The sequence below is a fragment of the Mastigoproctus giganteus genome, chromosome 7 (assembly GCF_048544385.1).
Source record: "Mastigoproctus giganteus isolate SK-2022 chromosome 7, ASM4854438v1, whole genome shotgun sequence".
NCBI lineage: Eukaryota > Metazoa > Arthropoda > Arachnida > Uropygi > Thelyphonidae > Mastigoproctus > Mastigoproctus giganteus.
This window is the reverse complement of record NC_143581.1, coordinates 75,869,288-75,893,399: the sequence shown is the minus strand read 5'-3', so window position 1 is coordinate 75,893,399 and position 24,112 is coordinate 75,869,288. Positions and strand designations below refer to the sequence as shown.

At 35.3% G+C, this 24,112-nt stretch overlaps 1 protein-coding gene across 1 annotated transcript in view; it reads left to right on the top strand.

Moving 5' to 3' along the window:
* Positions 1-24,112, top strand: part of Helz (Helicase with zinc finger) — a 509,821-nt gene that overhangs the window by 335,329 nt on the left and 150,380 nt on the right. The window contains exon 11 of the mRNA XM_090378353.1: positions 3,988-4,106. Within this exon, the coding sequence (XP_090234479.1) occupies positions 3,988-4,106 (119 nt within the window). The remainder of the gene's footprint in view (positions 1-3,987; positions 4,107-24,112) is intronic.

Genomic DNA, 24,112 nt, shown 5'->3' with positions numbered 1-24,112 from the left:
GTAAAGGTGACTACAGTGGTCTCAGACAATTTTTAAATTCTATACAGTGGGACCAATTGGTGATGTTACCAACAGCAAATTCTAAATGGGAAGCATTCAAGGAATTAATATTGGAAGCTACTAGCCTTTTCATACCGATTAAGAAATATTGTTCAAGGTTCAGACCTAGATGGATGTCAGATGAACTAATGAGACTCGTAGCAGGGAAGAAAAATGCATCTAATGCATGTAAACTATCTGGTAACAGAAGCCTATGGTAGATATAAACTGGTCTCTAATGAAGTCACAAAAGAGGTTAGGCAGGCGAAGGCAGATTATGAGAAATCCTTGGCAAAAGATACAAAGAAAAACAGCAACGAGTTCTTTACTTACGTAAACTCTGGAAGGAAGGGGATGAATCAGATTAGTCCACTTGTTATTGATGGTTCGACTGTTTATATTCCTGCTCAGGTAGCTGACAAATTGAATGAGTATTTTGCATCTACATTCGCACATGAGGAGATATTCAGGGAGGGGAATGGCAGAGGTTTATCAAACTCCAGCAGTTAGCTAAATGATTTTGTAATAACTGAGAGCACAGTGGAGGAGAAATTTTTGAAGTTAAACTTAAGAAAGGCATCTGGGTTGGACAGAATCTATACAGTTGTATTAAAGGAGGCGACAAAGGAAATAAGCAAATCCTTAGCCATAATTAAGAAAGCTTAGGTAGGTCCCCCACAGACTAAAGATGTGAAAATGTGTCCCCAGTGCACAAAGGGGAATCAAAGGGTGACACAAGTAATTACTTACCTGTTAGTTTAATTCTGTTCCGGGGAAATTAATGGAGGCACTGGTTAAAGAAGCTGCAGGATCATCCAGATACAGTATGGATTTGTTAAAGGGAAGTCTTGTCTGACCAATTTGATTGGATACTATGATGTGGTCACAGGACTGGATGCAAAAAATAATTTTGATATCATATACATGGATTTTACAAAAGCTTTTGATACTGTTGCACATGGAAGACTACTGTACAAATTGGAGCAGTATGGCATTAAGGACAATTTGCTGTTATTGATAAAGGGGTGGTTGATTGGGAGAAGACAAGAGTGTTAATCGGTGTACACTACTCTTCATGAACTAATGTTATTAGTGGAGTCCCCCAGGGTTTAGTGTTGGGCCCATTGTTATTTGCTGTATTTAATAATGATATTGATGAAATTATATCAGACTTAACGTCCAAGTTTGCAGACGATATGAAAGTTTGCAGGGTTGTTAATGACACTAATGACAGTGCACTACTACAACAGGATCTAGAAAAATGGGTAAATGTGCCGATAGGTGGCAACTGAAGTTTTACATGACAAATGTAAAATACTGCATATGGGTAGCAGTAACCACAGAGTATCATTCAACTGTGTGGTACTTCATTCAGGGTAGTGAAGAATGAAAAAGACTTAGGGGTTAATTGTGCAAGAGTAGCTCATGGTGTATTGTCAATGATATACAGGAATTTTTCTAGTGTGGATAAGGGGGTAATTATCCCCTTGTATAAGGCTATGATCAAGCCATATCTTGAGTACTGTATACAGGTCTGGAGGCATTTTAGAAAGTATGTAGATCTGCTGGAACAAGTACAGAGAAGGGCAGTGAGATTGGTGAATAGAACAACGGGTAGCTTGTAAGAAGAAAGGCTTAAGTTCTGCAAAAATCCGGTGTCTGGAGGCTAAGCACCTGTGAGGCGATCCAATTGAGATGTATGAGGACATGAATGGTTTGAGCAAGCTCAATGCTCATGGGATTCTTCCTATTTCCCAGATTAATCATCTGAATGGACATAAATTCAAATTGAGAAAAGACAGTTGTAGAATTGATGTGCAGAAATATGCCTTTAGCCAGTGGGCAGTTGATTGCTGGAACAAACTTCCGTCTGTTGTTGTGGAAGTTGACAGCTTCAATAAACTCAAGGCAGAACTAGACAAACATTTGGAGACAATGGATTGATGATATGGGAAAGTTTTTTTTTTTTTTTTTTTGATTGATGCTGTATAAGCTTGCTTTCTTGCATCATGTGCCTCTTCTAACGCTAAGTAATACGAGGGCTGATAGACTTCATATGTGTGAGCACTGTGACACCATTTTGACTGTGAAACATATACTTACTGAATATCTCTATTTTTTAAATGCACACCTTTTAAAAACCAGATTACTCCCTGTTCCTATTCCACCTGCTCTTTTTTGCACAGTGTGTTTTGTGTTCCCATTTCCATATGTTTTCTAACAACAAAGTCACTAAATATAGGTACTTTCTGTGTAAGCAAGGATTTCTGCTGGGAAGGATGTCTTTGTGGATTTCTGCTGGGAAGGATGTGTTTTCTAATGCAGGAGCTTGGACTCTAGCGTTGTGTGGGGCAGCCTTTGAGGGCATCAACCCTGTGCTTCATGCCTTCATATAAGTCCACTGAATTTGCATTTCACCTCCTCGTGTTCTTTACAATGAACACACAAATGCATTCCCTTCAGTTGTATCATATCCTACTAAAAGAGCTTTGCAAAAAGGGAGCAAGTAGAGCATGTAATGTAATCCTGATTTGTAGGAGAACTGCCCTTGGCAGTGTCCTCCCCAAACCAAAGCATTCCTGCTGCTTTTAACTCTTTGCTCTGCCAGTCTAGTCTGAGGCATGATAGTTTAAATTTAATTTAAAACTTACTTTTTTTGGCTGGTGCAGCAAAAGCCCAGCCTAATACAAAAAATAGTAAATGAAACTAAGAGACTCAAAAAATAATAACACTACAGTTATTTGACTGCAATCAAATAATAGAATACTTCATAAAACTACATATGTGTTGCTATAAAATTATAGTTTATGGACCTAATAAAAATACTTGTAATACATTAGCACACTCCCTTAAAACTACATAGAAAATCACCAAGTAGCATCTGTATCAGTGTTGGGAGAATTTGAATGTTCTTATATCAGTGCAGTAAAATGGTGGCATTGTCGACTTTGGTTTTTTTAAGCATCTCTTAAGGTCAAGTTAAAGAACAAATTCACCAACTTAATCAAAAAAACATAACCACGTTACTAATTTTAAACAAAAGATAACAAAAAACAGTAATTTTTAAGCAATAAAAAAATTCTATTTAATAGCTGTCAAAAAAGAGATCCAATCCAGGCTAGCCTCAATTAGATGAGGATGACAACTCCACATTATTGCATAAATAATATAACAGTTAAATTAGATTGTTCAGGACCTGAAAATACTTTTGTTATAATGAGATATTCATTATAATATGATTTCATTTTAAAAATAATTTTTTTTTTGATATGCAGTTATCAAAAAAACTGTTTTTGTTTTCAATTGCCAAATTTCCACTTTTTAGTCACTTTCTTAAAACAATAGTTATCAAACATAATGAGCAATACATGCCAACAACTTCTCTAATAGTAATCAAAAAGAATAAAGTTTGCTGATAATATACTTTAGTATTTCACTGCTGCATAAATTAGAATCCTACCATGGTTTATATATGCCTTCATAATAATATTCTGTTTATGCTCTGGCATGATCACATAGATTGTATGATTTTATTAAAAATAGACATATGACAAGAATATCATCATTAACTGTAATTTGTGTTACACTGACTGAAACCATACCCAACAGAAGTGAGTGTACTTCACATTGATTCTTTGCACTCTGGGAAGCATAGCCAAGCCTGCAAACAGGCTTGGCTATGCTTCCCAGTATATGCTTTGTAATACGTATTTTATGCCAGTAGACTTACCAGATTTCACTTTTACCTTATCAGGCACTTTCGATATAGAATGCTCCAAAAGTAAGATATATTTGTTATTTAAGTTTAATTTTTTTTTGCACTTTATCTAGGGATAGACCTGTTCATATGTCGAGAATTAAAGATTTCAAATATTATAAACAAACAGTAATTAAACATTTTCTCTGTAATTGTCTTATACATTGTAAATGAAATTTATGATATTTTAGGTTTTTTTACACATATACTTCTTGATGAAGCAGCTCAGGCCATGGAATGTGAAACACTTATGGCATTAACTTTAGCTACTGAGAATACACATATTGTTCTTGCTGGAGACCACATGCAGGTAGTAAATTAAACTTCTAATTTATGGAGATTGTTATTTTATAATACAATGGGATGATATTCATTATTATTAATCTTTTTAATTCATGTTTTTATGCAAATATGATGTGCCAAAAAAGTCCTCTCACTTTTCTTTTAAAAATTTAAAAATATTTTGTGTGAAGTTAATTGTATCTAATGCCAGTTTGTAGATTTGTTTAGTGAATGTGACAGTAATGTTAAAAGATACTAATTAATATGCATGTATAGTCATTACAGATACATTGTAATGACTATACATGCATATTAATTGTTAATAAGCATGTGCTCTGCTTCTGGAACCAACACTGTATGCTCCTAAAGGAACCTCGAAATTATGTTATCAAGGTGAAATGCAGATTGCAGCTTTCATGTTTCTTAGCTTATAGGAGCTACGAACTTCCCATTGCATGCTTGCCAGCTTATGTTTTTTCCCACATTTACAGAAATCATGCATCTTTAAAGTAAGCTTATTTTTTTATATGATGAGAGAAGATTATTACATTGTTGTTCTTAATGAATTACATGAAATATGAATGGAACTAACAAGCCATTGAAAGCTGGGACTAGCTGTATTGATGATTCTTCTACCTATTCCCCAGCTTTCACTGCTTCTTGATTAGGCCCAATGGATTTAACATGGATTAATATTGCCATTTATTTAGTAGTTCTACTGTCTGAGAATTTACCTTACTATTGTACTGTGTATACAATAAAAAAATTCACCTTGTAATGGTTTTGCATGATTTTATTAATGTTATTTTCATTGATTAAACTGATTTTGTGATATATATTTTTCAAACGCGCATTTTATTTTTTTCACATATTGACCTACCAGATGGTATCAGATATGGCTTTCAAATCTATCATTAGCTGACTGGCCGATCTGCATAGAGATTAGCGTATACCAAGCATGTACCCTATATGGTTTTTGATTCATTTTTGCACTGGGCAATAGCATCATCTCCATGATTTATGAATTTCACAATGATATAATTAACCTAGTTTTTCATATATTATTTTAACTCAATTTTTAATTTTACTCTTAACAAAAAAAAAAAAAAAAAAAAGGTATTGGGAATATGCAGCTTACTTGAGATTAGTTTATTTTTTGTGAGTATTTTTCTAAATATATTAAATCTTGGACATTTACACTGGAATAAAAATAAAATTCTTCCTTTCATACACGGAGAAATTCAGAAGCCGAAATGTTATCCATCATCAGACAGCTTATATTTCAGCCATTTCTGCAATAGATGATAGTGATAATACAAAATTGGCTAGGGTTAGCCAATATTCTTGAAATGGATGGCATTCAGAAATGTGCCACAATATTTAAAATCTTTTTGTGGACTATGCAGGATATTCTAAGTCCTGCCTTTAATACGGATACTGTTCTGCTGTACTTGCATTAAAATTACATATATACAAAATGGTAATAATTGAAAATAAAATCAGACTGTATACTGTTCCGCAGGCTTCCTTCTGTTTTAACGTGTATGCTTGCCTAAACAACGTTCTCTATGAATCACTCAGCTTTTGACAAGCTGCACGCTAATATGTGTTTCCAGAAGGCCTGGGTTTAAAATGAAAGTCAGGTAGTTGGATTAGGACAAAATCTTGCACCCTCAAGCCCACTCAGACTTAAATAAGAGTAAGCCCGCAGCATCAAGATCATGTTGTGATTAACTCAAAGGTTCTCTCCTTAAGGTAAACCTTGAGCCCATATAACTCCAACTCAAAAACTCAATAATTATATAAATTATGTGTATCAGAGAATTGTCGCAGGGCAAAATGATCACCAAAACAAGATTTATTAAACATATAAGTCATATACGTGAGTACAATTGAACTGATCAAAAATTAGAATAATCGGTATGTGATTGATAGGTAAATTAACTGAATGCAAGCATTATCTTGCTGATAGCAGTATTACAGTTTTGTAATGTTTTTCATGTGGCTTTTCCACTAAGTCTCTAACATTGATTCACAATCGCTGATGACAGTTATGTCATACAATTGTTCCATTGATTGAATACAAATACATCTGTCAACATAACAATTATAATTAGTATTAAAACAACTAATTGGGCAATTTGTGCTTACTGTTACTTCTAACTATAAAAATAGATATGCATTTGTCAGAATGACTTTAATGAGAAGAGAGGTCAGTGCGTGTGAATTAAAGGCAGTGGAAAAATATGATTAACTTCGAGTGATTAGGTTACGTTGTTTAAGAAAAACTCACTTACCGACAAATGGTAGTTTGTCCCCGGCACTTCTTAGTCCTTCTCTTCTATCCATTCGTACGATTCTGGGCTAACTTCTTTTACTTTCTCTCTCTGCCGACTTAATCTTTCGCTTGGCTTCACGAATCCGCTCTCTCACTTTTTCAACCTTGAAACTTCGAAACCTACCGTAAGACTGTCCAAAGATAAAGATTCCTTTTCTTTCCTCTTTTTCATATAAATACCTCTGGTTTTTCCCCTTTAATTTGCCCTGACCTGTCCTGAGATCACAGGTCAATAATGCTGGGCAAAGAACTTCATTTGAGGACTGTCAACTTTGTGAATTGGCACCACTAAAAATGAAATATTGTGAGAGGAAAGGAAATTCCATGTTTGTGTAAGGCAATTCCTCTTGTTTTAAAATCGCGTCATCGAACATAAATCGATATGCTCATACGAACGGAATTTTAGAATGACAGTCATTGAGTTTATTAGTTTCGATCTCGTAAGGGATTATGTCTCGTGTTCTAATTTCTCACCCTCTTCTGTCAAAGTCGCAATCTGCTCTACTCGCTCATGAGCAATTAAGCATGTGCGGACTGGACTGCCCTTTGCCGTCGGGGAGAGGGGTGACTGATGTCATTTAATTGCTCTGGGCACTCAACACGGTGTATCGTTTCAACCACAACTTCCCCCAAGGGAGGCGACTGACTGCCGTTATGAAACCAAAAGTTAAAAGACGTTCATTCCGTCAGATTACTTGTATAGACCGTGGAAAAAGTATAGGACACTTTAAAGAATAAATGCTTCTTAAAAACAGGTGAAAGTGACAAAAAATGATAGCATTTTTTAACACTTTAACAATACCTTATACAGCATGGCAAATGAAATGCATATTTAAGTTTCCCATGAAATTAATTTTAATTTAACTACTTAAATTGTTTTGTGCATTATAAATGTTTCTCCATTTCGACGAGTTCCTGAGAGGATACACCAGTGTTTGTAATCACATGACATTTTCTCTCTCTCTCTCTCTCTCTCTCTTCAAATATTGCATAGCATTCAAGAAAGCAAGCTTATGCAGCACCCAAAATAAAGTTCCGATTTCACCCCTCCGTTCGTTCCAAATACCTGTCCATCTCTGCCTTAAATTTATTTAGGCTATCAACTTCCATAACAAAAGATGGAAGTCTGTTCCACACTAATCAACTACCTGCTGGCTAAGGCGCCTCCGTAGCCAGGTGGGAAGGAGCAGCAGTGCGTAGTACACGCTTCTTGATTAGACCGGGGTTCGAGCCCGTCACCATCAAATACGGAGGATGCGGAAAGGTCAAGGGAATGACCACCGCATATCCCGGAGCAATATGGTCTTAGTTGCTAATGCTCCTAAAAACCAAATAACAACAACCTAACAACAACAACCTGCTGGCTAAAGGCAAACTTCCGCACATCTATCCTACAACTGTCTTTCCTCAGTTTGAATTTATGTCCTCTCAGGTGATAATTCTGAGCAAGAGGAAGAATCCCATCAGCATTGAGCATGATAAAACCATTCAAGGCTTTATACACCTCAATCAGATCACCTCACAGGTGTCTAGTCTCCAAACACTGTAATCTGCAAAACTTAAGCCTTTCTTCGTAAGAGCAACCCTTTGTTCCATTCACTAATCTTGTTGCCCTTCTCTGTACTCGTTCCAACAGCTCTACATTCTTCTTAAAATGAGGCCTCCAGACCTGTATACAGTACTCAAGGTGTGGCCTGACCATTGCCTTATACAAGGGGATAATCACCTACTTATTCCTGTATATCATTGACAAGACACCATGAGCTACTCTTGCAGACCGTCTGCACTGCCCAGAAATCTTCATATCTGCCTGCACAAATCCCCCCCCCCCCCCAGGTCCTTTTCACTCTCTACCACTGTCAGTGTAGTACCAAAGATATGTTGATATGTTACTCTGGGGTTACTGCTTCCCATACGTAGTACTTTACATATGTCAATGTTTAACTTCATTTGCCACCTCTCAGCCCATCTGCTCAACTTTTCTAGATACTGTTACATCAGCGTACTGTCATTAGTACTCTCATAGACTAATACTCAAGACTAATACTCGTACTGTCATAGACTAATACTCAAGATTTCTAAGAGATACAAGCTAAAGATTATAATGATTTATGCACCAACATCGAGCCATGATGATGAAGAGGTTGAAGAAATGTACACCGAAATTGAGAGTCTTCTAGATGAGCAGAAAACCCACTACACTATTATTATGGGGGACTTCAATGCTAAGGTTGGAAAAAGACAAAACAGCGCAGAAAGGGGAACTATAGGAAATTTTGGAATTGGTGAAAGAAATGAAAGAGGTGAAAGACTTGTGGAATTTGCAGAATCTCAAGGACTGTCAGTAATGAACACTTTTTTCAAGAAACGGGTGAACAGAAAGTGGACATGGAAGAGTCCAAATGGATTAACTACTAATGAAATCGACTTCATCCTCACTAACAGAAGATATATTGTGAATGATGTTACCGTCCTGAATAATGTAAATGTTGGAAGTGATCACAGAATGGTAAGATGTACACTTGATATAGATGTAGGAAAGGAAAGGAAAAAACTGACTCGAGTAAATAATACAAAGGTCTTTGAGATAACAGAAGAGGAGAAAAAGCAGTATGTACTGGAACTTAAGAACAAGTATGAGCTTCTGCAGACTGCTGAGGACCAAGATATCGACGAGGAATATTACAACTTTTTGAAAGTGATAAAGCCCAAGAAACCTATAGGGAAAAAGAAATCCAAAGAAGAAAAAATTAGTCAAGAAACACTTGTCATGATGAACCGAAGACGACAAATGAAAAGCAAGAAAAACACTGACAGGGAGAAAATTGAGTATACTGAGTTATGCAAAGCCATTAGAAAGAGACTCAGAGAGGACATAAGAAGATTTAACACAAGAAAAGTAGAACAAGCATTAAGGGAAAACAAAAGATTTAAATCAGCAGCCATGAACAGTAATACAGAAAGACAAAGGATACTGAAACTGAAGAATAGCGATGGTGTACTTATAAACAGCAGAGAAGGCATAATTCAAATAGCAGAAGACTACTATAGAGAATTATACAAGGAGCAGGGGAATGATGCCAGCAGTGGGGAAGATGGATTGCAAAGTAGCAACACATACGACATACCCAATATTCTTCCTGATGAGGTAGAACATGCATTGAAGAAAATGAAGAATCAGAAAGCCCCGGGGGAAGATGAAGTTACTGTAGAGTTGTTAAAATTGGGAGGAAGAGACATAACACAAAAACTGGCAAGGCTCTTCACAAAGTGCATTAGAAAAGGTGTGACGCCTAAGCAGTGGAATAATGCAATCATAGTTTTGCTGCATAAGAAAGGAGATAAATCAGAAATTGGAAATTATAGACCAATTAGCTTGTTATCCCACATCTACAAGTTGTTCACAAGGGTCATTACTAACAGATTAGAAAGAATACTTGATGAGAATCAACCGAAAGAGCAAGCTGGCTTTAGGACAGGATTCTCAACTATGGATCACCTTCACGTAATATCACAGCTAATGGAGAAAGCAAATGAATATAAAACACCATTATGCCTAGCATTTGTGGATTATGAAAAGGCATTTGACTCCATACAGCATAAGGCAATGTTTCGGGCACTGGAAAGACAAGGCATTGATACCCCATATATTATGATTTTGAAGAAAATATACGAGAGTGCTGCCTCCTTTATTAGACTAGACAAAGACAGTAGGAAATTTAAAATTGAGAAAGGAGTTCGACAAGGAGACACAATATCTCCGAAGCTGTTTACTGCTGCCCTTGAGGAAGCTTTCAGAAGATTAGACTGGTCGCAGAAAGGAGTCAATGTGAACGGAGAGTACCTAAACCATTTACGATTTGCAGACGACATTGTGGTCATAAGCCATGATCCCAAAGAATTAGAGGAAAATCTTAATCAGTTATGCACAGCTAGTAAGGATTTTGGACTAAAGATGAATATGGCTAAAACAAAAGTAATGATGAACAAGTATGCCACAGAAAGGGAAATAATGATTGAAGGAGCAGTAATTGAAAAGGTGGAGTCATATACTTATCTGGGACAAGTTATTAGCTGTAATAATGATAAATGGCTGGAAGTCAAGAGAAGAATAAATTTTGGATGGATAGCATTCAGGAAATATAGTCACATACTGAAGAGCAATATCCCAGTTTGTCTGAAACGTAAAATAATGAACCAATGTATACTCCCCACCATGACTTATGGAAGTGAAACTTGGGCACTCACCAAAAGAATGGAAGAGAAGCTGAGAACTACACAGCGAAGAATGGAACGAATCATATTGGGAATCAGACTGTTAGATAAGAAGAGAAACACATGGATTAGGCAACAAACTCAAGTAAAGGACATTCTTATCAAAACTAAAGAACTAAAATGGTCTTGGGCAGGACACATAGCTCGAAGACATGATGACAGATGGACTAAGAAAATAACAGAATGGTACCCAAGAGGAGCTAGAAGAAAACCTGGAAGACAAAGGCGGAGATGGATAGATGATATTCATGAGTTTGTGGGTAGTAAATGGATGTCCAGTGCTCAAAACAGAAGGAACTGGAAAGTTGCTGGAGAGGCCTTCATCCTGCAGTGGATTGAAAATGGCTGATGATGATGATGATGACTGTCATTAGTGTCATTAACAACCCTATCAACCTTCGTATCATCTACAAACTTGGACATTAAGCCTGATAATCCATCATCAGTGTCATTTATAAATACAGAAAACAGCAATGAACCCAACACTAAACCCTGAGGGACTCCATTAATAACATTAGTCCACGATGAGCAGTGTCCATTGATTACCACTCTGTCTTCTCCCACTCAACCATCCCTTTATCCATAGCAGCAATTTGTCTCCAGTGCCACAGTGCTGCAATTTGTGCAGCAGTCTTCCATGTGCAACAGTATCAAAAGCCTTTCTAAGATCCAAATATATGATATCAAAGTTATTCCCTGCATCCAATTCTTTTGTGACTACATCATAGTATCCAATCAAATTGGTCAGACAAAACTTCCCCTTAACAAACCCATGCTGTGTCCAAGCTATAACTGAAGTCTTGTCTAGATGATCCTGCAGTACTTCTTTAACTAGTACCCCCATTAATTTCCCTGGAACAGAAGTTAAACTAACAGGTCTATAATTACTTGTGTCGCCCTTTGATCCTCCTTTATGAATTGGGGTCACATTTGCACATCTCCAGACCATGGGTACCTCCCCTGAGTCCAAGGAAGCTCTCATAATTGTGGCTAAGGGTTTGCTTACTTCCTTTGCTGCCTCCTTTAATATAACTGGATAGATCCCATCCATCACAGGTGCCTTTCTTATGTTTATCTTCAACAATTTCTCCTCCACTTTCCTCTCAGTTATTACAAAATCATCTAGCTCACTGCCAGAGTTTAGTTCACATCTGGCATTCCCACCCCCCCTGAATAACTCCTCATGTGTGAATGTAGATGCAAAATACTCATTTAGTTTGTTAGCCACCTGAGCAGGATCATCAACAGTTGAACCATCGATATCTAGTGGACCAATTAGATTCATCCACTTCCTTCTAGAGTTTAAATAGGTAAAGAACTCTTTGCTGTTTTTCTTTGCATCCTTTGCCAAAGATTTCTCATAATCTGCCTTTGTCTGCCTAACCTCCTGTGTGACTTAGTTTCAGACCAGCTTATATCTATCGCAGGCTTCCATGTCACCCATTAATTTATATGTATCCCATGCATGTTTCTTCTCTGCCACATGTCTCATTAGTTCATCTGACATCCATTTTGGTCTAAACCTTGAACAGTATTTCTTAATTGGTATGAAAAGCCTAGTAGCTTCCAATATTAATTCTTTGAATGCTTCCCATTTAGAATTTGCTGCTGGTAACATCACCAATTGGTCCCACTGTATAGAATTTAAATACTGTCTCAGATTCTTCACACTTGAACAATTGTGATTCCCAAGTCCATGATTATAGCCTAATTGTTTCCTGTAGAAACTCCACAAGAAAAAGTGACATGCATGCAATTAAGTCTGAAGTTAGAGGTGGCTGGAAGCACTGACAGTTTTATAATCACAATAACGTAAAAGAGCCAAAAACAATAAGAAAAAAATCCAACACTTTGTCTTTATATTGTGATTCACCATCTTGTGTAAACCACCAGGTGTTCATGGAATGCATCTTTGCCATGTTTGTTCATGGAATGCATCTTTGCATATGCTCTGGAGCATATGCAAATACTGCTGTTAGTTGTCTTTGAAAAAGAAAGGTCCAATTAAACCACAGGGCTTCCAAAACAGTCACTTTCTCCCTGTGGCTAATTCTTCTTGTGAAGTTGGCATGGAGATTCGGCGCCTCCATAGCCAGGTGGGCAGGAGCAGCAGTGTGTAGCACACTCTTCTTGATTAGACCGGAGTTTGAGCACGTGACCACCAAATACAGAGGATGCGGAAAGGTTAGGGAATGACCACGGCATTCCCACGGCATCCCCAGAGCAATATGACCTTAGTTGCTAATGCTCCTAAAAATAAAAAAATAAAAAATAACAAAAATAAATAACATGGCGATTCTGTGCGCATCTGATTGTTCACACTTCCATCCAAATGAAAATAAGTTTCATTTGAAGCTTATTTTTTTGTGTAACAGCACCAGTGTTACCCTGTCTATGCTTATTTTCAGAAAGTTTGTAGCGCTCTAATCTTTTATTGGAAATTTTGAAATTCAATTGAATCATTCATTCGAACAAAATGCCAGAATATTCCAAATTCATGAGCTGTTTTTCTCATTGACTGCAATTTTGTGGGCTTCAGTGTCTCCCGAAGAACAACAACAAACAACTTGAGCCTTCTGGCCAATTGTGACATATAACTTCTTTGCCATTTTGCTTACTGACAAGGACATGCAGGATTGAGAAGCATGTTAAACACTGACCATGTGAGGTTGTCTTGCTCTTTTCTGCAGCCTTTTTCTTCAAACTATTAGAATAAACAGCGTATTGTTTTCTTGAAGGTGCCTAGTGAGCTTCAGAAAGAGCAAAAAGTTTTTGTGCAGCAGGAATGCTTATTGGTTCAGTAAAGACACACACACACACACACACACACACACACACACACACACACACACACACACACACACACACACACACACACCTAGCCTCTAATCTGATTTTGAAGGTGCAAGCAACTGCAGACTACCACCAACTTTAAATTAAATTCAGTTTTTCCTCATGAACATACAAGTTTTAATAAAGGCATACTAAAAAAGAAAGAAAGAAAGCATTCTTTCTTTATTCATCAGGAGGAACAGTATCACAAGGTGCTCTTGCAAGTCTGTTCCACTGGAGATGTAAGTCTTATTAGAAACTTTATTTTTGTTACAGGAAGAAGGTCTAAAAATTACTATCACATATAGTCAATTTATTTTCTTCTGAGTTACACAACTTATTCAAATTCAGTGTGGTATTTTGAATGTATACTCATCAGAGCAATTATCCTTTTAATCTGGCAGTAATATCACCCCTTTTTTGTGGTGCCTCCGTAGCCAGGTGGGCAGGATCAGCAGTGCGTAGCACACGCTTCTTGATTAGACCGAGCTTCGAGCCCATGACCACCAAATACGGAGGATGCGGAAAGGTCAGGGGAATGACCACCGCATATCCCCGGAGCAATATGGCCTTAGTTGCTAATGCTCCTAAAAACCAAATAACAAACAAACCGCTTTTGTAACACAAGTGATATTACATTTTCTGACAGCCCCAGATTTTAATTTTAATATTCAAAGAAAATATTCAGTTTTCTGAATTGAGCTGGCAGTGTACTAATTCTTAATCTTTTACCAATAAACTGCAATGCTTATTAATTTCAATTCTTCATTTTTTCAGGCTACTAAAAATACTCATTAGTTTTAATGATAAAAAAAAAAAAAAAAGTTTATTGAATATATTTGAAGTTTGGGAAAATTTTTGGTAATATAAAATAGAAAAGTGAAATAATTAGCACTACAACACAAAAAAAGTAGCCAAATGTTTTTGAAAAATGCTTTCAAATTAATGCATTTCGATTTTAAAAATATTATTAATATTGCCAGTACATAACATTTAATTTTGTACATAATGAATATTATAAACATGAAATCATTTTTTCCAAAGATCTTATAATATTCACTAATAAAAAAATTCTGAATGACTGAAATACAAAAATAATTGCAATATGTTGCATTCATTGCCCATCTTTTATTGTGATATATATTTTTTTTTTTATGAAAAGGTTTCTTCGCATGTTATCACCTGCATGCCACTTTCAAATTGATGTTTCCTAAATTCATATAAGGAAAATTCACCATGGACTGGCATATAATATCCCAGTTGGTATCATACATGGCACACAACTCATTGAATTATCTGTGGTTCCTCTTCATGTTGAAGCATCCGTATTACTGCCATCATCATCAGCCATTTTCAATCCACTGCAGGATGAAGGCCTCTCCAGCAACTTTCCAGTTCCTTCTGTTTTGAGCACTGGCCATCCATATACTACCCAAAAACTCACGAATTTCATCTGTCCATCTCCGCCTTTGTCTTCCAGGTTTTCTTCTAGCTCCTCTTGGGTACCATTCTGTTATTTTCTTAGTCTATCTGTCATCATGTCTTCGAGCTATGTGTCCTGCCCAAGACCATTTTAGTTCTTTAGTTTTGATAAGAATGTCCTTTACTTGAGTTTGCTGCCTAATCCATGTGTTTCTCTTCTTATCTAACAATCCGATTCCCAGTATAATTCGTTCCATTCTTCGCTGTGTAGTTCTCAGCTTCTCTTCCATTCTTTTGGTGAGTGCCCAAGTTTCACTTCCATAAGTCATGGTGGGGAGTATACATTGATTCATTATTTTACGTTTCAGACAAACTGGGATATTGCTCTTCAGTATGTGACTATATTTCTGCCATGTTGTCTACTATATATCAGAATAACATTCTGGCCTTTTTGGATAGGATGCCCTTGTGACATTTGGAATGCTACACTGGGGTTAGCTGATTTCCTGTAAAAACACACACACACACACACACACACAAGTATTTCTCTTATTTTCAGTGATAATATTTATGTAGGTGATTAATGCAGCAGATACAAGTCTAAAGACAGTATCAAGAGGGCACAAAAAAGAATGTGCTACTAATTCCTAACCATTGAGTCATCACGGTTAAATATTTTTCCGCTGGGCCTGTGAAGGGACACAATACTACCGCTGGGTTATAGCCATGCTTGTTATTCATGCAATTTGTGCAGTGAAGTGTCCATGTAGTAATTTCATATATAAACATATATAAAATATCAGTCCAATTGAAAATCTTGAGTACATCAACTTCTGTTGATGTACTCAAGCCTAAAAAGTACCCAATTTATTAACTTCAAGAAGTAAAACCTTAACATGGTTTCCTCACAATAAACATGTTCTTCTCTTAACTTCATGTGAAACTGAACTTAATGGCTAATAACGTACTTTTACACTTTACCAATTGTTTGGTAAAACAATTGATAAAGTGTTTTACCAAAATTCTTGATTTTATGCTGTGTAAATTCTTCAGAATTAAACTTTACCATGTCTAATGTGATCAGATAGGAATAGAAACATTTATCCTGACCATTGGTCTTATTCTATATCAGTTTTGTTCAGCTCTGTTTTCCAAACTTGTAACAACCACTCCCACTCCCAACTTTATATATAACCTCTTTACATCAAATGTTACAACTTTAATGGCAGATTAATAACTTAAGTTTACTTAGTCAACATGGTAATTCAACATGGTAAGTTGGTTAAGTTCATTTAGATACTATGAACATTGAAACTATGTCTTTTAACATAGTTCCAATCCCACCAATTGGGATTAGTATTATAGTAAAGTACCAATCCCCATATTAGTTATAGTAAAATACCAGTCATTCCTACATACATATTTTATTAAATAAAAAATTTTCTCTTTAAGTCAGTTAATCATCAAGTTATATACAGTTCCTTTTGGATCTTTCCAAAGCAAAAAAATCTAAGCAAGAATTACAAATTAATCAATAGAGGACACATTGTATTAATGTAGTTTTATATTTCTAACCATATCTTAATTGCTATAATTTTGCTTATGTCTGAAAGAAGCTGAGATATAGAAACTGTTTATGAACTTTTAGAAGCTATATTTTATTTAAAGCATATAATCTTCTTTTTATTTAAGTAATAAAAAGATTTATATGTTATTAGTGTGCTCTTGTATTATTATATTTGCTAATTTGCTCCAACAATTAATTTTTCCAGCCTCCGAACATTGTTGTTAACAATATTCTTTTGGCCTGTGAAATATTTGCCACAGGTGAATATTTCACCAAAACTTTCAGGGAAGAAGTAAAGATTAATATTGAAATAATTACAAAAACCTCTTCCTCAGCTCCCTTTGCTGCTTGCTAAGGTAGCAGTGGGATAGACTCGGGTGATTACTCTTTTGTGCCCATGGCGAATATTTTGCCAAAACTATAACAAAACTGTTGCTCAACAGTCTCATTATGGAACTGTTAAAAAATAACAGAAATTTTTAAAATTGGTTGGAAAATTTTACAGCAAATTAGATTTTTTTTTTTTTTTTCCCCTCTTCTCCTGTCTTCTCAATTTTACTGCTGAATGAAATCTATTGCAAAAAGAATCAGGTCCAAAAGCTTGTTTAGTCTTTGAGTTATTCAAGTTCAAAGAGTGGACAGAGAGACAAGCAAATTATTATATAGATCTGGGGTAGGCAACAGAGGTGGACTGGCCATAAGACTTATCGGGGTAACCCCAGTGGGCTTGGAGGCTAGTAGCCGATGGAGGCCTGTGTGATTTTGGCCATAAACACTAGTATGAGGCTGCCATAAGTTTTCCCCAGTAAGAATTTTTGACCCAGTCCACCTCTGGTGGGCAATATTTATAAATTGTAAGCCAAATAAAATGTCTGTGAGGTACGTGCAGGTCAAATTTTTTTTTTAGCTTTCTACAATTTTTAGGATTATTGAAATGGGGTATAATAAAAAAATTGTCATAAACAGGTTTGTGTTATTTATTGTAATACTCATATTTATACATACACATACATATAATTAATTTTATTAATAAGGAAAACGAAAATACAAATTCAAGATAAAATTATGAAAATACAATTATAGTAACAAAATAGAAATCGATACGATTCGAAAACGATCGTGAGCTGGATCATGCACGTTTGCGGGCCAGAGGTTGCCCACCCGATATAGATTATTGCATATCTGACACATGCTGCTGAAGTAGAAAAAAAGGAATTCCAATTAGTGAAACAAACTCTGAAAGTTAATAAAATTTATTGAATTTTAAGCGAGAGAGAGAGAGTGTTAATATGGCTTTTACATATTAACATACATTTTCTATAGTTCTTTATGATTATAAGAAACTAATGGATAAAATTATATGATAATTGCATGCCTTCAAATATTTTAAAAACACATGTACATGAAAACGTATTCCACTGAAGAGAACAAGCTTAACCGTAATGTTAAAAATATTCTTGTCTGAACTAATGAGACAAATGAGTTGTTCTTTGAATTTTGAAAGAGCAAATATTTTATTACTGAACTGTAAGTTATGCCAGAACTTCTCTGCATAAAAATAATAATTCAATAAGCTAATAAACAAATACATTTTTTTTTTAATCTCACAGATTATGTATTGACAACATTGAAGCATGGAATAATTGTTTAAAAAGAGCGCCACTTAATGCTGAGTAATGAATATAGTTGTTTTAACAAAGATTGATTTGAAAGCATGCAAATGTAAACTATCTTTATATTTAACTCAGGAGAAGAGATATATGCAAGTTGTTTTATACACACAGTGTATGCTGTAATTTAATTCAGTTCTCTTGATTTTTGTTATGTTAGGCTTTGATATTGAAGGTAATTGAAGAAATTAGAAAAACTGGAAGAGAGTGCATAGGTTTAGTTTATTGGAAGCTCCGTATAGTTAGATATTGTTGTTTAGTTTTGTAAATGTTTTATTATTTTATTTTATTTACTTTTTTTATTATTTTTTTTTTTATTTATTATTTTTTGTTGTTTAACATAGTTGGTCTTTTTTATTTAATAAATTCCTGATCAATGGCAGTGATATACAGTAAGACCCCCGTATCTGCAGGGGATACATTCCAAGACAATGGAAGGCTGAAACCGCGGATATAAGCGAACACCTGCTGACCCCATATATAATGTGATTTTCTTGTATGTATGTACGCATAATAAAGTTTAATTGATAAATTAAACACACAGTAAGACTAAGACATTACCAACATTAAATATGGTAATAATAAAGTACAGCCGACTCCTGATTTACCGGGATTGGATTAACCAGGACACTTCAAGACTCCAAATAAAAAAAAAATAAAAATAAAAAAATCAACCAGAAATCATAAAATTCAAGTAATAACTAGAATAGATATAAACAGATATTTTGCAAGTCATAAATTAGCGACAAGAACCGGCATTATAAGTCGTCTTTGGAAGATTAGTGTACCTATTATCTTGCAACCCCGCTGTCTTCACACCTACCACTCAAAACAAAAAAAAAAAAGACAATGTTTAGTTTTATTTAGTGCATCGTGTCGATTGTTGTGTTCCGTCGCACCGCAAAAGGACAAATTTTGTTTCATTATTTATGTCAGGGATGTCGGAATTTTTTTTTATAGTAACTATATATTTTTTTTTTTTGTTTGTTTGTTTTTTTTTTTTTTTTTTGTTTAGAAATTGCAAAAATGATGGGCAAACACAAGAGTTGTGCTTTCAAATTAAACAAAAACTTGAAATTATTCAAAAGTTTAAAAATGGTGCATCAGTTAAATCCCTAAAGAACCATTATAATGTTGGTGACCAAACCACACACGACATTGTAAAAAATAAAGGGAAGCATCGTATTGGACATGCAAGTAGTAAGTGTTAAGTCTTTTCTTTTTTTTTTTTTTTTTTTTTTCATGGTTAACCGCGGGTAACTGAATCAGCGGATACAGGGGCACAACTGTATATATAATTGCACTACTTTAAATTAATATTATAACTTCCCTCTGTATGTTTATCTATTAACAATAAATACATGACTCAAGTAGAATAAATCTGTCAATAAACGAATAGACAAATATGAATAAACCTGAATAGACAGTATGAGTAAACAAATGTGAGCTGTTGCAATTCTGAAGTCAATGTTCTTCGAACATCCACTGTCATCTCATCAGTGTGATGTGCACTCTGTACAAATGCTATTAACTCAGTAGAATTTTAGTAGAATTTTTTCCTTTCCGTTCCAATTTTTTCAGAAGAGAAATTATCTATGTCTGCATCTGTCCTTCAGTGGAAGCCACTGCTAGTGGCTCGATAAAGGGTATTAGGGTTGTATGCTTTCATTGCATCATTACTGAAAATTTATTTATTTATTATTATTTTTTTAGTCATACGTTGTAGGGCATTCCCTAATTGCATTGTACCATTGGAAAAAAAAATAATAAAAATTTAATAGACATTTTGAAACTTTGCAATCTCTTAGACTGACAATAAAATGCATGCAAAAACACTAATTTCACCAAACATTCACTAAAAAAGAATAAATATAGTAATATAAAACATACTTATAAATCAGTTATCCATTGATTTAAGTTCTGAACAAACATTTGCAATACTTAATACAATCTAAGTCTAATTAGATCACAAAATTAAAACATAGAAATGTAATCTAAGAATGAATATCATTAAAAGGATCCAAATTAGAAATGTTTATTAACCTAAGATTAACCAACTATAACCCTATGATTTTTTTTTTTTTTTTATTGTTAAATTTTTTTTTTTATTTCTTGTAAATCTGTTTGGGACATAAAAATTAAAATAAGTTAATGTGTTTTCACTTTACAAGCAAATAACTGCTATTTGTTCAGGTTTATCGTACAAATAATAATTATTAGTGCGGTGAACTTTATCGTATAAGTTTTTAATGATAAATCAAAGACCTGAAAGAATATGCCATTTGACCAAAGGCTGAAAATTGTAATCTTGTAAGTATTCATCATATCAATGTTTAAAATATCTAATTTGACAATCTAGTCTAAGCATAGCTTTTTATAGCATCATGCTGTATGTTCTCAAGCAACAACCTGAGGGCCGGAAACAGGAGATCAAATAAAAGAGGCAAATTTTACAATGGAAAGAAATAAGGTGATGTAACATGTTTTGTGTATATATGGAGTATATATATGTATGTATATATGGAATATTGTTTCAACAAACGTAAGGATTGGTTACCGTGAGCAATAACATTTTTAATGAGAATTAGGAAACTGCATTTAGAAGTAGAAGTCTTTCTCAGATCTTCATAAGATGATGTTCACCCTTAATAACTTTTATCCATTAAGAAAAATAATCATTCTGTATGAACTGTATATGGAATATACACTTGTCACTTATATCAGTAAGTATATTGGCATACAATTTACATATTTACATTAAATGTTATTAACACAAACCCAAGAATAAAAGCTGTTCAATATTGTTTGTAATTCACAGGAATTTTTTATTTTGCTAACTTGGTGAAAATTTTTAAATCATTTGTATAATCTAATTAGCAAACATCACCTGAATTAATGACATTCAATAGATCATTAACATATACAGAGTACAGTAGTGGACCTGGTGAAGCTCCTTTAGACACACCAACTTTTAACATAAAATGAAAGGACAAGACTCCAGTAGTTACATAGTATTTATAATTTTTTATTTAATAAATACATGAATCAAATATTAATTCACACGTAAAATTATTTTTACATAGGCAAACTTAACCTGTTGCAATTCTGAAGTCAGTGTTCATTGGACATCCACTGCCATCTCATTAGTACAATGTTACACCTCATTTTTGCTCAATAAATTTTTTTCCCTTTCCTTTCCTTTCTTTGCAAATCAGATAATTACCCGCATCCCTCCTTCAGTGGAAGCCATCGCTGGTAACTTGTTAAAAGGTATGAGGGCTGCACAATTTGTGAATCTTTCCTTCAGTATTTTAGAAACCCGATGCCTTTGTTTTTTTATTAGAATGTGTTCTCTCTAGGAAGGCCTTCATCTTAGAAGGTGTCATTGCATCATTACTGAGTGTTCTTCCGTACAAGATGCTACCCAAATGTTCCTGAAATTTGAATGTTGCACAGGAACTACGTTTAGTACGGACTTGTGGTGCTATGTAACACTGCATGCACCCTTTGTAAATCAGTGTGCCGCATGGCGTTGGGCTGGATAGAGTAATTGAATATTTATGCACAGTTCTTTGGCGGTGTGTTTCGCGTAGTTTGCAATTGTTGTGATGGCTGATGTGAGAGAGCAATGTGCTTGCATCAAGTTTTGTTTCCTTCTTAACGACACAGCAGAAGAAACCCATAAGAAGTTGAAACAAGGTTTTGGTGACAATGCTTTAGGCCAGATACAGACCTACTACTGGTTTAACTGTTTTTAAAATGGTCAAATGTCAGTTGATGACGACAATCCTTCTGGGCATCCATCGTCAAGCGCTACCCCAGAAAAGTTGCAACGGTTCGGGTAGCGATCCATGAAGACCACAGGCAGACCATCCACGACATTTGTGGCATTGTAGGACTATCTACGGCACATGTCAGAGGATTTTGTGAGACGAGTTGAACATGAGAAGTATTGTGGCCAAGTTTGTGCCTCGGTTACTGAGTGAAAACCAAAGGCAGCATTGCATGGAAGTTAGCAGAGATCTTCAGAACGGGCTAGGAGTGATCAAAACTTCCTTTCTACAGTCGTCATGAAAGTTGGGTATATGGGCATGACCCAGAAACCAAGCAACAATCATTCCATTGGAAGAGCCCATCTTTGCCCCAACTGAAGAAAGCCCGAAAAGTGAGGAGCAATGTGACGTCCATGCTGATCTGCTTTTTGGACCTTGATGGGATTATCCATAAGGAATTTGTCCCTCCTGGCCAGACTGTCAACGCAAATTTTTACTTTGGCATCCTGAGGTGATTGAGGGAAGCTTTCAGGAGGAAACATCTAGAGAAGTGGTGCACAAAGAACTGGGTCCTTCATCATGACAACACGCTGGCCCACACATCTCTCGCTGTGGCACAGTTTTTGGCATCCAACAATGTGACAATTATCCCCCCCCCCCTATTCACCAAACTTAGCCCCCTGTGACTTCTTCCAAGAATGAAAATCGAACTGAAGGGTCAAAGATTTGACAGCATAGAGGATATCCAAACCGAATCACAGTAGTGCTGAACAACAGGATGAAGGCCTTTCAGGACGCATTCAAATCGTGAGAGAAGCATTGGGATCGGTGTTTACACTCTCAAGGGGACTACTTCAAAGGTGACGGTGGCAAATAAGACCAGGACGAGTCTAATTTATTTTATAAATACATTATGGGAACTTTTAGGTAGCACCTCGTATAGCAGACACATGGGTACTGTTTCATTAGTATTCAAAGGTATGAATAAGAATTTCAAATATTATTTTGAATATTGGTGGCTTTTTTTTTTTTTTTTTTTTTTTTTTTTTTTTTAGCATTTGGGAATCAACATGACTCAGGAAAATTTTATCAAATGAAAGTGCAATTCCAAGTGTTTTTTCACTTGGAATTGCACTTTTACTTGTAAATTTTTATAGTATTATTCATACATGCCTTGCAACAGTTATTCCCACATGATTAATTACCATGCTGACACAAATTCATGAAATTTCAGGAAGAGTTGAATCTGCTTTATGTGATATATGCCATTGTGTTTACAGTACACTTTGAGTGGTTATTATATTTCATTTTTATTGTTTTGAGTACAGTATATTATACATGAGTTCTCACTCTATAAAGCTTTTGGATATAAAAGGCTGTGCACATCAGTTTGCACATTTGATTTTGTCTGGCGCCATCATTGCTTAAACTAATTATACCTATTTATAGTATAGTTATTTCCTAACTTTTTATAATTTCATCATAGTTTGCTCTCATTGAAACACCATTGTAAAGGTGTGGGATACTGTCGTTTTGAGGTAAGCCCACAAAACTTTGACCTTGAATATTGGTCATCATTAATTCAGAGCTTTCTCGAATATCGAACATTTCAGGTTTGTTTTCAAAGTGCACTCGATAAAATCTCCATACAGTAGGAAGGAATTCCACAAGGGTCAGTCCTCAGTGCCACATTCTTCGCAGTTAGAATACACATTCTAACAACAACCATCCCGAATTCAGTAGAAACTTATCTTTATGCTGATGACCTCACTATCCAGTCACTCACAAAATATGTTCTCCATTGAAAGGAAACTCCAACTGTCAATAAACAAAACAATCGTGGATGTTACAGAATGGTTACCGACTATCTCCACAGAAACCGTTTGCTATACACTTCTACAAGAAACGAAAACTGCACCCTGATCTTGAATTGCACCTGGGAAATCATGTTATTCCAGTCAATGACAATATTAGATTCCTAGGTTTATTATTAGATAGGAAATTAAATTTCCTGAAACACATACAGCATCTAAAACTATTTGTTTGAAGAAAATTAATATCCTTAGAGTGCCTTCTCTGATATATCATGGGAAGCTGACTGATACTCTCTTCTTCATCTGTATAAAACCATAATCTAATCCAGGCTAGACGATGGTG